Source organism: Apteryx mantelli, chromosome 30, assembly GCF_036417845.1.
Source record: "Apteryx mantelli isolate bAptMan1 chromosome 30, bAptMan1.hap1, whole genome shotgun sequence".
Classification (NCBI taxonomy): domain Eukaryota; kingdom Metazoa; phylum Chordata; class Aves; order Apterygiformes; family Apterygidae; genus Apteryx; species Apteryx mantelli.
In genome coordinates this window covers 4,710,067-4,723,270 of record NC_090007.1, presented here as the reverse complement: position 1 = coordinate 4,723,270, position 13,204 = coordinate 4,710,067, and the positions used below count along the sequence as shown (strand labels likewise).

Here is a 13,204-nt window from a genome sequence, read left to right as displayed (position 1 = left end):
TCAGGTCCTGTCCGCTGTGACATGCTGTGAAAGCATCTGCAGTTTCAGAGAGCTAGAAATCACCTGCCTAATTTGCCTAAAGGAACAGTTTTAGCAAAAACTCCCTTGGTGATTGAAATCCCCCTGCCAGGGTGGGCCACAGCATCCCCCAGCATTTTGTCTTCGTGCTGCTCAGGCCAGGGCTGTGACGGCCCGTGCAGGGCCCAAATCCCTGCCGCGGTGCCACCGGTGATGGCAGCCCCAGGCACCAAGGCTGTGGGGATCCCTGCTGCTGGTGAGGGGAGGGCTCCCGTGTGTGGGGGGCAAGCTGGAGCCCCGGGCATGTCCACCGGGGTCCTGGGCAGCTCAGCTGAACGCGTGTGCCTGGCATCGTGCCCCTGGGGCATCCTGTACGCTGGGCATCGTGCGCCCTGGGCATCCTGCGCCTTGGGCATCCTGCACCTTGGGCATCATGTGCTCTTGGCACTGTGCATCCTGGGCATCTTGCACCTTGGGCATCGTGTGCTCTTGGCATTGTGCATCCTGGGCATCTTGCACCTTGGGCATCGTGTGCTCTTGGCATCATGTGCCCTGGGCATCCTGCACATTGGGTATCCGGTGCCCGGTGCATCGTGCGCCCTGGGGATGCCCCACGCACAAGAAAGGGGCTGGTGTGGTTCTGGTGTCACCAGAGCCCTGCCTGGCCGAGGCTGTGGCTGAGTCTGTGCAGCCCTGGATTCTTCCCCAGGAAGGGGGTACACGGGCCACCAGACCCGACTCGCCCGGCAAGTCCCTCTCCCTTCCCTTGTCCTGACCCCGACCGTGGGGCCCTGCTGTGAGCAGAAGCAGGGGAAACCTGTTTGGGGCTTTACTGTCCTTCGAAGAGCTGGGGGGGGGGTTGTTCTTCGGGGTTATTTCCCCAAGGAAGGGACAAGGCCGGTGGGCTGGAAGCAATGAAAAATATGTTGTTTTACCAATGAAGCATGGCTTTGACCCAAGTGTCCGTTTGCTGCTCCCTGGCCTCCCTGTGCATGAATGAAGCCGTTGGTAAGGACTTGTGCTGCTCAGCATATTTATCTGCATGTTCTCAGTTTACGTATTTTTCTGTTAGAGAACAGCGATGAGAACATATTTCGGAGACCAGATGATTAGCGTCTTGGGGGGGCTCATTTCTTTTATTCATTCTTTTTTTTTTTGCATGCTCAGGTCAGGCTTCTTTTGAATAGAAACCGAAATTCAGAGAGCACAGTTTTCCAACCGGATTTGAGATGACAGAGGTTTTAGATGTATGCTGGCTTTGGAAGAAACAAATTAAGAAAATTTGAGTGTGTGTTTGAACACGACTGATTTATAACCCCGAGGATGCACTGGCACCATTATGGAGCTGAACTAATGGTCTCTTCACCCCCAGTCTTTAAAGCTCCTAGAGCTAATAGACCTCATCCTCTGCTGCCAGGCTTTATTTAGAGATTAAAAGGAGCATCTGCACCGCCAAACTCTTCTGTGTGCACGCGATTCCTCCACTTTGAAGGGACTAAATGAACTGAAACAGTCAAAAGACTTCACAGGGGCCCGTGGTTTCCCCACTTCGGGGCTGCAATTTGCACTGATCGTGGCAGCCTGAGCTGCTCGTGTCCTGCTGTAAACAAATGTAAGAGATCACATGGGGCTGGGCATTAAGAGATTATCCTGATTAAAAATAAACCTGCTTTTAAAAAACAGTATGTTATGACGATGCACCTCAGCTAAATAAGGCTGGGATTTAAAAGGTGTATATTTTTACCTAGTTTTATAAAACGCCGATGATGTTTTGCAAAGGTTTCCCCAACTAGGCTGCGATTTTCCGCGTCAAAGCAATTATTTTTTGAAGGTTTCCACGGACGCAGCCCAGGTGTTTCTGGAGCGTGTTGAGCGTGCACGCGTGCATGAGCTGCAGCCCTACTGGCGCGCTGAACGGATGGCCCAGGACAAGGGGGACCCAGTGCTTGGTGCTGGTGCCAAAGGCCAGGGGAAAGGCTCGATGCCTTCTTCGCACCGGTTTGCATGGTTTGGGCCAGCCACCGGGTCAGACCTCCCGGCACCCAGCCCAGCGGGGAGTGAAGCATCGCCCACGGCTGAGGAGGGTCGCGTTGGGGAGCACCAAAACCAATGGGACACACGCAGCTGTGTGCCCACTGGGACCTGACGGGATGCGCTGAGGCTGCTGGGGGAGCTGGTCCCCTCTGTATCATCTTGGATAGATCGTGGAGGTCTGGGGAGGTTCCTGCTGGCTGGGAAAAGGCAAGTGTCACGCCGATCTGCATGGAGGGCAGGAGGATCTGGGGAGCAAGGGGTCAGCCCCACCACAGTCCCTGCGAAAGTGATGGAGCAAATCCTCCTGGGAGCCGTTTCCAAGGGGGTGAAGGGCAGCAAGGTGGCCGGGAATGGCCGGAACGGGTTTACCAAGGGCAAACTGAGCCCCACCAACCTGATTGCCTCCTACGATGCGACGACTGGCTGCGTGGACAAGGGGAGCAGTGAATGTGGTTTTCTTTGGCTTTAGCAAGGACTTTGACACGGTCTCCCATAGCATCCCTCTAGCCAAACTGGGGAGGTCTGGGCTGGATAACGGACAATAAAGTGGGTGCGAAATTGGCCCCACTGCGGGGCTCAATGAGGGGTGATCAGTTGTACCAAGCCCAACTGGTGGCCAGTTGCTCGTGGTGTCCCCCAGGGGTAAATACTGCGGCCAAGACTGCTTAATGTCTTTATTGATGACTTGGAAGATGCAAATACGAAGACCTGCACCTGCTTTGGAGTAATCCCATGAGTGGGACAGGCTGGGGCCACCTGGCAGAAGAGACCTGGGCGTCCTGGTGAGCAGCAAGCAGCAGGACCAGGGCCGGGAAGGCCAACCGCATCCTGGGCTCTGTCAGCCAGTGGGTGGCCAGCAAGGTGAGGGAAGGGATGTTCTCCCCGTTTTGGTGTTTGCGAGCCGGACGCTCCTTGGAGGGGCACAGGGACGGGACGAGAAGCAGCAGCATTAGCTGGAACAAATTCCCACCGGATGAAACACTTTTTCCTCCTTGAGGGTGGGCAGTCGCTAGGACTGGGGCCACCCTTGGAGATCCCCAAGCCCCAAGGAGACGTGGCCCTGGCCCCCCATGGCCTTGCTGTGAGCAGCGTGGGGCATACGGGGGCCACTGGGAGCGGTCTGGGGGCACCGGGACCCCTCAGGGTGGACACCGAGGGCACTGGGAGCAGTGGGGAGCGATTGGGACCCCTCAGGGTGAGTACTGGGAGCCGTGTGGAGGCACTGGGGTCACCGGGAGCCGTGAGGGGACACTGAGGGCCCCGGGACCCCTCGGCATGGGCACTGGGGGCCCCCGAGGTCCCTCCCCGGGCTGCGCGGCCTGGACGGCGAGGCGGGCGCTGGCGGCGCCCCCGGGTGGACGGTTGAGGTGGGCCCTCCCCTTGCCTGTCGTTGCCTCTTTAAGGCGCTGCCCTCCCCACAAGACTTCCCCATCCCCACGCCGGCTTCTGATTGGCTGGGCAGCCCGCCGCGCGCGCCGAGCTCAGCGCACGGCAGCACGCAACGCCGGCCAGCCCCGCCCACCTCCTCTCCCCCCCCTCCCCTCCCGGCGCGCGTCCCTCTGACGAGACTCCATTGCAGCCAATCCGCGCCGGGCTGCTGGCCCCACGGTTCCGCGCGGGAGGCCAATCGGGAGCGCCGAGGCGGGCTGAAGATTTGCATAATAATAGAGGGGCGTGGCCGGGTGAGGAAGGGCGGCGGAGGGGCTGGCGGCGGCGGCGCTAGGGAAGTTGGGGGGTGGGGGGCGATGGGGCCCGGGGGGGCGGTGAGGGCCCGGGCCCGGGGGGCTGCGCCGCTGGTGAGGGCCCCTGCGAGACGGGGGGGGGGGCCCGGGGGCCCCTCAGTTGATTGGGGGAGGGGGGGAAGGGCCTGGAGCTGGGGGGCAGCGAGGGGAGCCCGTGAGGCGTGGGGGGTGGGGGGGGCTGTGGGGCCGCCCGTGGGGCAGCGGGGGTCGGAGTCGCCAGGGGGTTTGGCCGGGAGGAGACGCGGGTTGCGGGGGGGGGGGGGGGGAGTTGAGGGGTCCCTGGCTCCGTGCCTCGGTTTCCCCCGCCTGAGGCAGCAGTCGCCGGGGCTGGTTAGCCGAGGCGCGGCGGTGGCAGCCCTGTGCGAGCCCCGCCGCGGGGGCGGCCCCGGGGCTGGCGGGTCTTGCCGGGGTGTTTCCCGCGGCCGCGGTACCCGGGGAGCGCAGAGCAGCCCACCCCGCGCAGGGGGGGCGAAGGCTGCCTGGGCGTTGGGGAACCCTGGGCCCCTTGGCCGCCCTCCCCCAGGGCGCTGTTGTTCCAGTCCGCGCTGTGTCTTAGGCGTTCCGTTCCCTTCCGTGGGGACGTGGCGAGGGAGCGGAGGAAAGGGTCCGGCCTTGGCGTGACTTGCCTGGATTTGTGCAGTGAGGTGCCGTCTGGGCTGCAGATAGAACCCCAAAGTCCTAAGCCTACGTTGCCCGGATCGGAGCTCTCCAGGCGTCGGCCTTGCCACCTCCGTCTACAGAGTGACTTCCTCCCTGCTGCCTGTCCAACCGGTGGCAATAACAGCTCTGATTTTGTGTTTCAGGGGTCCTGACCTGAGCAGCGTTGGCGGTGGTCTGCGAGAACTGCCCATGGCCCACAACACAAAGCAGCTGGCTGCAGGGATGCTGTAAGTGCTCTCCTCTTCCGGCCCGCTTGCCGTTGCTTCCAGCTGTGGGGATGCTGACTGATCTTTCAGTGCCTAAATGGAAGTCTTAACCTTGGCCAAATGGAACTGTGTTCTCCTCTATGTCACAGGTTGCTTCGGGTCACCTTGTGCCTGCCCTGTGCCTGCTCCTGGTTTTTTTTGCCTCTTGCCAAAGGGTGGCTGGTCTTGGTTTAAAACTTTAGGGATCTTGCATGTCTTTTGGGGAGGCTGGTCCCCTTACCTCGGGCTTCAGCAGTGTCCCAGTTATTTGTTAACTTCATTAGCTTGTGCTTTCACCTATGTTACTTGCCATGGTAATAAGCACAGGGCTTGTGAGGCCTGCTTGGGGAGGGGGAAAGGCATTTAGTTGTCTGGCGAGATTAAGATTGTCTAGAGGTACCATGTGCCTCACCTAAGCTGATGTGCTCTGTTATCCTCCTTGACTAAGGGGCAGGAGTGCTTCTCCGCTCCTGCCTGCTGGATGTGCAAACTCCGTGTGATGTATCCAGCCCAGAGGACACCTACAGAGAGATCCCATCTTGCCGTCATGGGCCCTGGCCTCAGTCAGACGCGCACGTGGGTGCGTGCCCGGGAGCAGGGTGCTTGCTGAAGTGGGCTCTGGTGTCTGGGGCTGCCACAGCCCATTGCTCGGGACCACTGCTCCCTTCCTGTGGTTACATGTAAATGTTGGATCGTAGGGATCCAACCAAGATCCCAGGGACCGTTTTGCAAGCAGGAGAAGAATGGGGTGAAACATTCTTAGAGCTGGATCCGAAAATGATGAAAATTGTCTGAGGCCGTTTGCCCGATACCACAGCTAAGCTGATGGGTCCCAGGGAGCCAAATCCTTTATCTAGGAGGACAAGCAGATGGAGAAGTTTATGCATGGCAGAAAGGGAAGTGAATGTCAGAATGAGCTGGTTAAGGGAGGTCAAGATAAGAGGAGGAATCTTGCCTGAAATAGCTTTACTTAGGCATGAAAGGAATCCAGGCTGCTGTGAGTTTCCGGGGGGAGGCAGAGCACCGCTTTTTCATCCTGGACTGGTGATGGAGAACGTTAGCCTAGCCGCTGAGTGGGCTGTTACTGTATCGGCATGTCTGGGAGCATTTCTGTAAGAGCTGATAAAGAAAGGCTGAGGTTGGCCATGCTCTTATGGAGCTCTGGGAATTCTTATTCCAGCAGACTGAAGAAAAGATAGTCTTGTACCTTCCTGTAGGCATTAGTGTGACCTGTGTAAGTGCAGAATGGCTGGCCTAACCTGGATCCCAACGAAAAGAGCCCAAACCAGGCATCTGCTACATTAATCAAGAAAAATAGTTATGCATGGTGTCCTTGGGGACTTACAGAAAGGGACCTGGTCAAATTAATTATAAGTGTGGCTGGTACAGGTAATCACAAGATAGTGGTAGGCTGGGGTGTCTAAGGAGATTTTGCACCAAATATGTGGTGCAAGAAACAGATGATGTAAAGTCTATGCATGTATCCTGAATGAGTCAAGATCTGTCTGGCTTTTAGTGTACAACTAAATTTTATACTTCTATCAAGCCTTGTGGGACTTGTGCTTGGCCCTGTGCTACTTAATGTATCTTGTGACCTTGATGAAAGCACAAACTAATGAAGTTTGCTACAACACTCGTGTTCTTTGTGACTCTCCCAGTTCAGGGGACCTGACCTCATTCTGGTGTGGTTGTGTGCGTGATCAACTGGGCAACAGCCAGCAGAAACTGCTTTGGTAGAGCAGGATGTCAAGTCCTGTGCCTGGGATCAAAGGTTGCGGGTGGGCTGGGGACTCTGCCGTGGGAAGCGACTGGCTGGAGCCAAGGGATAATTGGGTGGGGAGGAGCCCCACGGAGATGCTGCAGTTCAGGTGGGGGTGTTCAGTAGGAGCAGGGAGGCTCTGTCGATGCAGATAGGTTGGTACTGGAGCTGTGTTGTCAGCTGAAGCCAGATGCTGATCTGCAATGATGAGGCATCAAGTTGGAAAGCAGGCCTTGGGGCTTCCAGCCTCTCACTTCAACTGATCGGTGCATCTCAAAGTGGCTTGATCTGTCTAAGTGGCAACATGGGCAGCAGGAACCTGACAGAGCGGTTGTCGCTGGAGCAGGCAAGGACTGAGCGAGTCTAGCAGGCCCTCTAGTAGCCACACCAGTGCCCTGCCCTTGTCTTGTGGCTTACGGGGTTTCGTTATCCCTGGTAGCGCTTGTCTCTGGCGTGGGAGATGCTTCGAGGCAGTCCCTGTGGAGCCACGATACAACTCCCCCGGAGCTCCTCCCTGCCAGGGGAGGATCAAGCGCTTCATGTCGCTTGGGACTCTTTGCTGTGGTGCGAGGCTAATTCTTGGTGGCGCATGAGGACGTGCTGGAGCGTGTGTACAGTTACCTTCACTGCTAACTGCCCCCAGGAAGAGCCCTGGGAGCTCCCAGGCCCATACAAAAGGTCACTGAAAAGACTGGGGTTGGTCAACAGGCCCTGGAGCAGCTTTTATGTAGCCAGGACTGCTGGGGCCAGCAATTATGTCCTGCTCGCCTGACTGGGCGATGACTCAAAACCGGCTTTTCCCTGGCTTTGGTTTTAAGGGAAGGTATCAAACGCTGGGATTTCCTGAGCTGCCTCTCAGCTGCTGGCGCCCAGGTGTGCCGGCTTGGAGGCTCATCCTGGGAGCTGCGAGGCGGGTGCGGTTTAGTTGCCCTCATCTCTGGCAAACGCGCTGTCCCGTTGAAGCCTCGCGGTGCGGTTGCAACACTTGCAGATGCTCCTTAGCTGTTGTGAGTCGCTCTGCTGTTACAGCCTAGGAACATTCCCCTGCTCGGATTTCTCTCCCCTGTGTGGCGGCTTTCCATGTGTTAGGCGCTGTCCTTGCAGCTGTTGTGTTACTGGTGGGTGAATCCAGCTTTGGATACCCCAGATGAAGGCAAATGTCTCCCACGCACTTCCCCCCCTCCCCCCGGATAGGTGCTGTGGGAACCCATCTGGCTTCCAGCTGTGGAGGCGGGGGACGGATAGCAGCTGCTGTTGCGAGTACCGGCTAGATCTTGTCTACTGTTGCTGGGTGGGCCAGCAAGAGCGGGATACATTCACTGGTCTGTGCCCACCCTGATGTGCTCCAGCGTACCTGGGCAGCCAGGTCTGGGGTCTGCTTGAACCCTGTAATTCAACCTTGCTCTCCTCTAGCAAAGGGAAGAGCTCAGGAGCAGAGGTTTTGGGGCTGGGAACAGGTTTGGGGGCTGTTTGTGCGGGTGGGAGCAGGGGAATCTGGCAAGCACAGAGCCGTGATCCTGAGGAATATTCCCGTATCGATCCCAGTAGCTTCCCAGTCCTTTCTGACAGGAACTTTCTGGTTGCAGACACACCACGGGCAAAGCTCAGCATGGCAACTTCCTGGTGGCCATCAAACAGGAGAAAGGGGAGGTGGCCCGCACGAGCAGCGAGAAGCCACACGGCGAGGAGGAGGTGAGCCCCGCTGCCACAGTGCCTGCGGCCCTCCCTGCTCCGCCCCTGCGAGCGGGATCGGTGTTGCCCGGTCCGGGGCTGTTGTCCCCGGCAAGGCAGCAGGCGCTTTGCTGGGCTGTGTCGGCTGGTGTGTGGTAGCAGATGGCTGCGTGTCCGTCTCTGTCCCCCTTGCACTGCACATACCTGGCAGAGCTGCTGTTGTAATATTTAGGCCCTGTCTAGAGGCTGTCCCTTCACTTGCCCTTCAGTAGTCCAGGCACAACTGTGCCACAGAATTGGGCAAACTTGTGGCTACCACTGTGGCCTGAGAAAAGGCCAAGACCTTCCCTCCCTTGAGGGATGTGAGGCCCAGGGGGGTCTGTAAGCTGCTCCCCTCCCTGTGTCCTGCTGGTGCAATGGCATCGTGTGCTCTGATTTGTGATGGATTGTCCCTTCCCCTTCTCTGGGTGCCAGCCGGTGAAGAAGAGGGGCTGGCCCAAGGGGAAGAAGAGGAAGAAGATCCTTCCCAATGGCCCCAAAGCCCCTGTGACTGGCTACGTCCGTTTCCTGAACGAACGGCGCGAGCAGATCCGCACGCAGCATCCTGACCTGCCCTTCCCAGAGATCACCAAGATGCTGGGGGCTGAGTGGAGCAAGCTGCAGCTCTCGGAGAAACAGGTACCGGCTCCTTGAAGGGACCCTCATTTCTCCTGCTTGGGCTAGCAGCCAACCTGCAGATGCTGGTTGTGTGGGAGACTGAGCCTCCGTCCCCGTGGGGCTGGCAGCGCTCTCCTGAGGCGTGCGGGAGTGTGCATCTGAGACACGTTTGCTCGCTGCCTGGCTGCAGCTCCAAGTATGAATTGGGAGTGGCTCCATCACCAGATCTTGGTGCACTGGCAGACAAGATCTTTGCCGTGGGCAGGATCTGGGCCCTGAAAGCACCATGGAGGTGGTTCTTGGGAGCTTGTCCCAGTGTTGCTGGGCTGGTGAGCAGAAGCTGGACCCTGAGTGGTGGGAGGGTTCAACAGCACCCTGGGGAGCCTGCTGCCTGGGGCTGAGCTAGGCTGAGGACCCATCTGTGGCCGTAGCGGTACCTGGATGAAGCGGAGCGGGAGAAGCAGCAGTACATGAAGGAGCTGCGGGAATACCAGCAATCGGAGGCCTACAAGATGTGCACGGAGAAGATCCAGGAGAAGAAGATCAAAAAAGGTAGGTGGTGGGATTGGTGGCTGCAAGTGTTGCTGCCCTTTGTCTGCCCAGGATCTGGCCGGGTGCTGCCAGAGCCTCTTAGGAAGAACCAGGCGGGTAATCTCCTTTTCCTTTCCAGAGGATGCTGGCTCCGCAGCAGTGAACACCCTGCTGAATGGGCACCCCCAGAAGGTAAGACCCTGGCAGCTCTACCAGTGAGTTGGGAAACTGAGGCACATTGAGTCCCTGGGTTTGGGTGTGGGAAGGGTGAGCAGAGACTGGCTGGCGCTACTTCTTTGGGCTGATGGGGACTCGCAGGTATTGCTTCAAGATGGCAACTTCCTGCTGAAGCGGAGCCTGGAGTTGCAGGAGGCAGAGCATAGCCGTCCCCTGCCCTGTCTCTCTCTGTCCTCCCAGCCTACCCAGGGGTCACCTCTTGCCCTGTCCCCACGCTGCCTGCGTGCTCAACCCCAGGGAGATGGGGTCCCCTTCAGCGGTTTCAGCCCTGCCTGATCTGTCCCCTCCCATCCGCCAGGCTGGTGAGTGCAGTGACACCTTCTCCACCTTTGATGTCCCCATCTTCACGGAGGAGTTTTTGGACCAGAATAAAGGTGAGGGGCTGAGCCGCAGGGCAGGGACTGCTGGGGCTGGAGCAGCCCTCATCCTGTATGGTGGGATCACGGCCGTCACGGGGTGCTACATCCAGGCTGTGAAATGTCCCTGGTGAGGATGGGTTTAGGGAGCAGATCTTGGCTGGAGCCTGGAGGTTGGTGATGCTGAGTCTCTCTTGGAGAAGCAAGGGCTGGGGAAGGGAGTGATTTTTGGGATGGGGTGGGGGAGGAATCACTGGGCCATTCTCTTTGCCTGTGCTGACCCTGCTCTGCTCCCGGCAGCACGGGAGGCTGAGCTGCGACGCCTGCGGAAGATGAACACGGAGTTTGAGGAGCAGAATGCTATCCTGCAGAAGCACACGGAGAGCATGAACTGTGCCAAGGAGAAGCTGGAGCAGGAGCTGGCCCAGGAGGAGAGGCAGACCCTGGCCTTGCAGCAGCAGCTCCAGTCTGTGCGGCAGGCCCTCACCACCAGCTTTGCCTCTCTCCCCATCCCTGGTGAGTCCAGGGCAGCTCTGGGGACCAGTCTGCTGCTGGGATTTGACACCACCCTGAGGGACACTGCTGGGGCTCTGCACATGGCTAAGCCTGGTGCAAACAGGGATGTTATGGGGTGTGTGGCAGTGATAACTGCTCATCCACTTGTGGGAAAGGCTCCTGGAGCATTTTGGGAGCTCTCCAGAGAATCCAGGGATCTGACAGACAGCCAGATCCTCCATAGGTGGGATAGAACAGGCTGGGAACTGTCCTAATGTCTAGCCATAGTCACAGATCCACCTGCAAGGCAGAGATTAGCCCAAATCCTTTAATTCCTGGGTTTCTAGTGGTGCAATCTGTGCCCTGCTGCAGGAGAGGGGAGTGAGTGTCCAGGGTCTCTTCCCCAGCCACCAGTAGCATGTGCGGGGCTGGATGGGGGCTTGCTTGTCCTGTGGGCCCTGCACGTGGCTGACTGGGCTGCTGCCCCGTAGGCACTGGGGAGACCCCCACACTGAGCACTCTGGATTTCTACATGGCCAAACTGCACAGCGCCATCGAGAGCAACCCGCTGCAGCACGAGAAACTGGTGGTTCGCATCAAGGAGATCCTGTCTCGGATAGCCAGGTGAGCGGGGCAGGACTGGCCGTGGCCTGGCCTGGAGCTGAGCCAGGCACCCATGGGCCCTCGTGCCCCAGCGAGCACCTGGACCTCTGGGTCAGCCCATGGCAGGATGGATGAAGGGAGCTGAGCAGAGAGGGTGTAGGCAGAGAAGGGCTTGGAGCTGTTCCCACTCTGGGGATCATCTGGGGTCTCTGCGTGGGGTTTTGGGGTGGCTGTGTCTCCCCAGCAGCTTTTTCTCTGGCTGTTTAACCCTTCCTGGGCAGGGCACCAGAAGTGCACTTGGGGTTCCCAGCTCAGTATACAAAGCGGGTGCAGGAACAGGGAGGCTGGACTGTATCTCCAGGCAGGGCTTAGTGTCCCAGCTTGTCAGAGGGCTGGGGCAGGGGTGCTGGGGCTCAGCGCTGCTGGGCAGGGGCGTGCTGTTGCCCTCCTGGGGGGCTTGCCAGCTCTCGTGGTTCCCAGCAGGCCTGGGCAGAAGGATGGAGGTGGAGGGGTCCTTGTTACAGGTGTACGTCTGCTCTCTTGACGTGAGGTCTCTCAAGGCAGGCTGGGGTGATGTCTGCTTGCTCTGTTGGGGAGAAGCCCCGAGCCCTCTAACTTGGCCTTACTTTCCTTCCTGTTCAGTGAACACTTATGAAGAGGACCAATCCTGCCCAGAGCCCAGGGCCGGCCGGACCACGGCCCTGTCCCTTGGAGCTCACACAAGGGACAGTCTCCGCTGGGGGTCTGGCTGCTTTCCCCTGCCACCCTGCACACATCTTGCTGGAGAAGTGACTGGGTAACTCCTCCTGGCCTGAGTCCGGCCGGGCCCTCTGGGTGCAGCGTCTCCAAAGACCTTGAGCTGCTGAGGACCAAGCAGTGACGTGGCTGAGAGATCCAAGCTGGTGTGGTGCCAGGCGAGGAGCTGGTCTGCAGTGGGCGCAAGCACCCTCTCTCCGCTCCCCCGCGAGCTCCCCAGCTCCTGCAGCCTTGGTTGGGCATTGCCTGGCAGCTCTTGCTCACTAAACCAGGGACTCTCCAAAGGGTATCTGATGCCAAATGAGGCACCATGGCCTGCGCCTTACGGGCCTGGGAGTAAACTGGCCTCTTTCAAGGTGACTGTCACGAGCTGCTTGGCAGCTATAATAGGCCTTTAAGGAAAAAACAGGGAGTTAAAACCCACCCCTTCCTTTAGAGCCTCATCTCTCCCTGTTAGTAGGGATGTGACCTCATTTGAAAGCAGCCTTTCAAAGCGTTTGACTCAAGGCTCCTGTCCCTTTGCCCTGTCCCTCACTAAGTGAGCCCCGGACGAGGGGCGCTGTGCATGGTGGGGGACAGCAGGGTGCCCTGGGGAGTGCACCGGGAGCTGCCGGTGCATCCTAGCCCAGCTCCTGCCAGTTAATCAATTTGGGAACCTTCTTGGTTCTGTGGTGGGTGAGTTGGCAGGCTTCCTTCCTGGCCATGTCTCGCTTTATTTAATCTTCCCCGTTCCCTTCACTGCTCTCCAGCAGGTGCCTTCAGCCCCGCTGCCCCCACGTGCCCCTTTGCCCATCTCGCCTTGCCTGGGAGCCACCGGCTGCCTCCCACTCTTGGCCTCCCCATTCCCGGTGCTGGCACGAGGACAAAGTCTTCATGCTGCGGGGGTGGAACAGGGACCAACCCCTTCCTCCTGGCATGGGGGGAGCCTGCGGGGTGACTTGCTGAGCCCTCAGGTCAATCCTGCGTCGTGGGACCACTGTGCTGGCAGCCGTGTCCTCGCTGTGCTGTACTGGGGTTGGACATCCCCGGGGCTGCCTGTCACTTATCTCAGATTGTATAATTAGAGTGTCTTATTTTCTTACTAGCACTACGTGGATCCAGCCCTGGGTATAACCCAGGGGCTGCTGTGTGTCCACCCATCTCTTGCGTGCAAGGTCAATGCTCTGTAGAGAAGTCTCCTGGCTGCCATCTCCTGGTGGCCGCTTGGCTTAGGATGGAGATGGGAGCGAATAAATACGGGAGAAACAAGCAGCTTGGGCTGTGTGTTTGTGGAAGGGCGGCATGTGTTCCTGCCCGCTGGGCAGGCTGCGGGGATCTTGCCTTGGGGTGCAGTCCTCCCTGGGGGGGGGCGTGAGGACTGCTCTCTGGGGGGGGGGCGGCTCTGCCTCTACTGTCCTGGCCTCAGGGCTGGGATTGCAGGAGGGACTTGGGAGTTTCTTT

At 58.8% G+C, this 13,204-nt stretch overlaps 1 protein-coding gene across 1 annotated transcript; it reads left to right on the top strand.

Annotated features, from left to right (window-relative positions):
- The first annotated feature begins 4,072 nt into the window (after positions 1–4,072).
- On the top strand, positions 4,073–13,012 carry HMG20B (high mobility group 20B). The gene is made up of 9 exons (XM_067312882.1): positions 4,073–4,681; positions 8,045–8,150; positions 8,604–8,807; positions 9,218–9,338; positions 9,457–9,509; positions 9,853–9,928; positions 10,211–10,426; positions 10,897–11,029; positions 11,651–13,012. The coding sequence occupies exons 1-9, from the start codon at positions 4,644–4,646 to the stop codon at positions 11,661–11,663; spliced, it is 960 nt and encodes a 319-aa protein (XP_067168983.1). The 5' UTR covers positions 4,073–4,643; the 3' UTR covers positions 11,664–13,012.
- Positions 13,013–13,204: the final 192 nt, after the last annotated feature.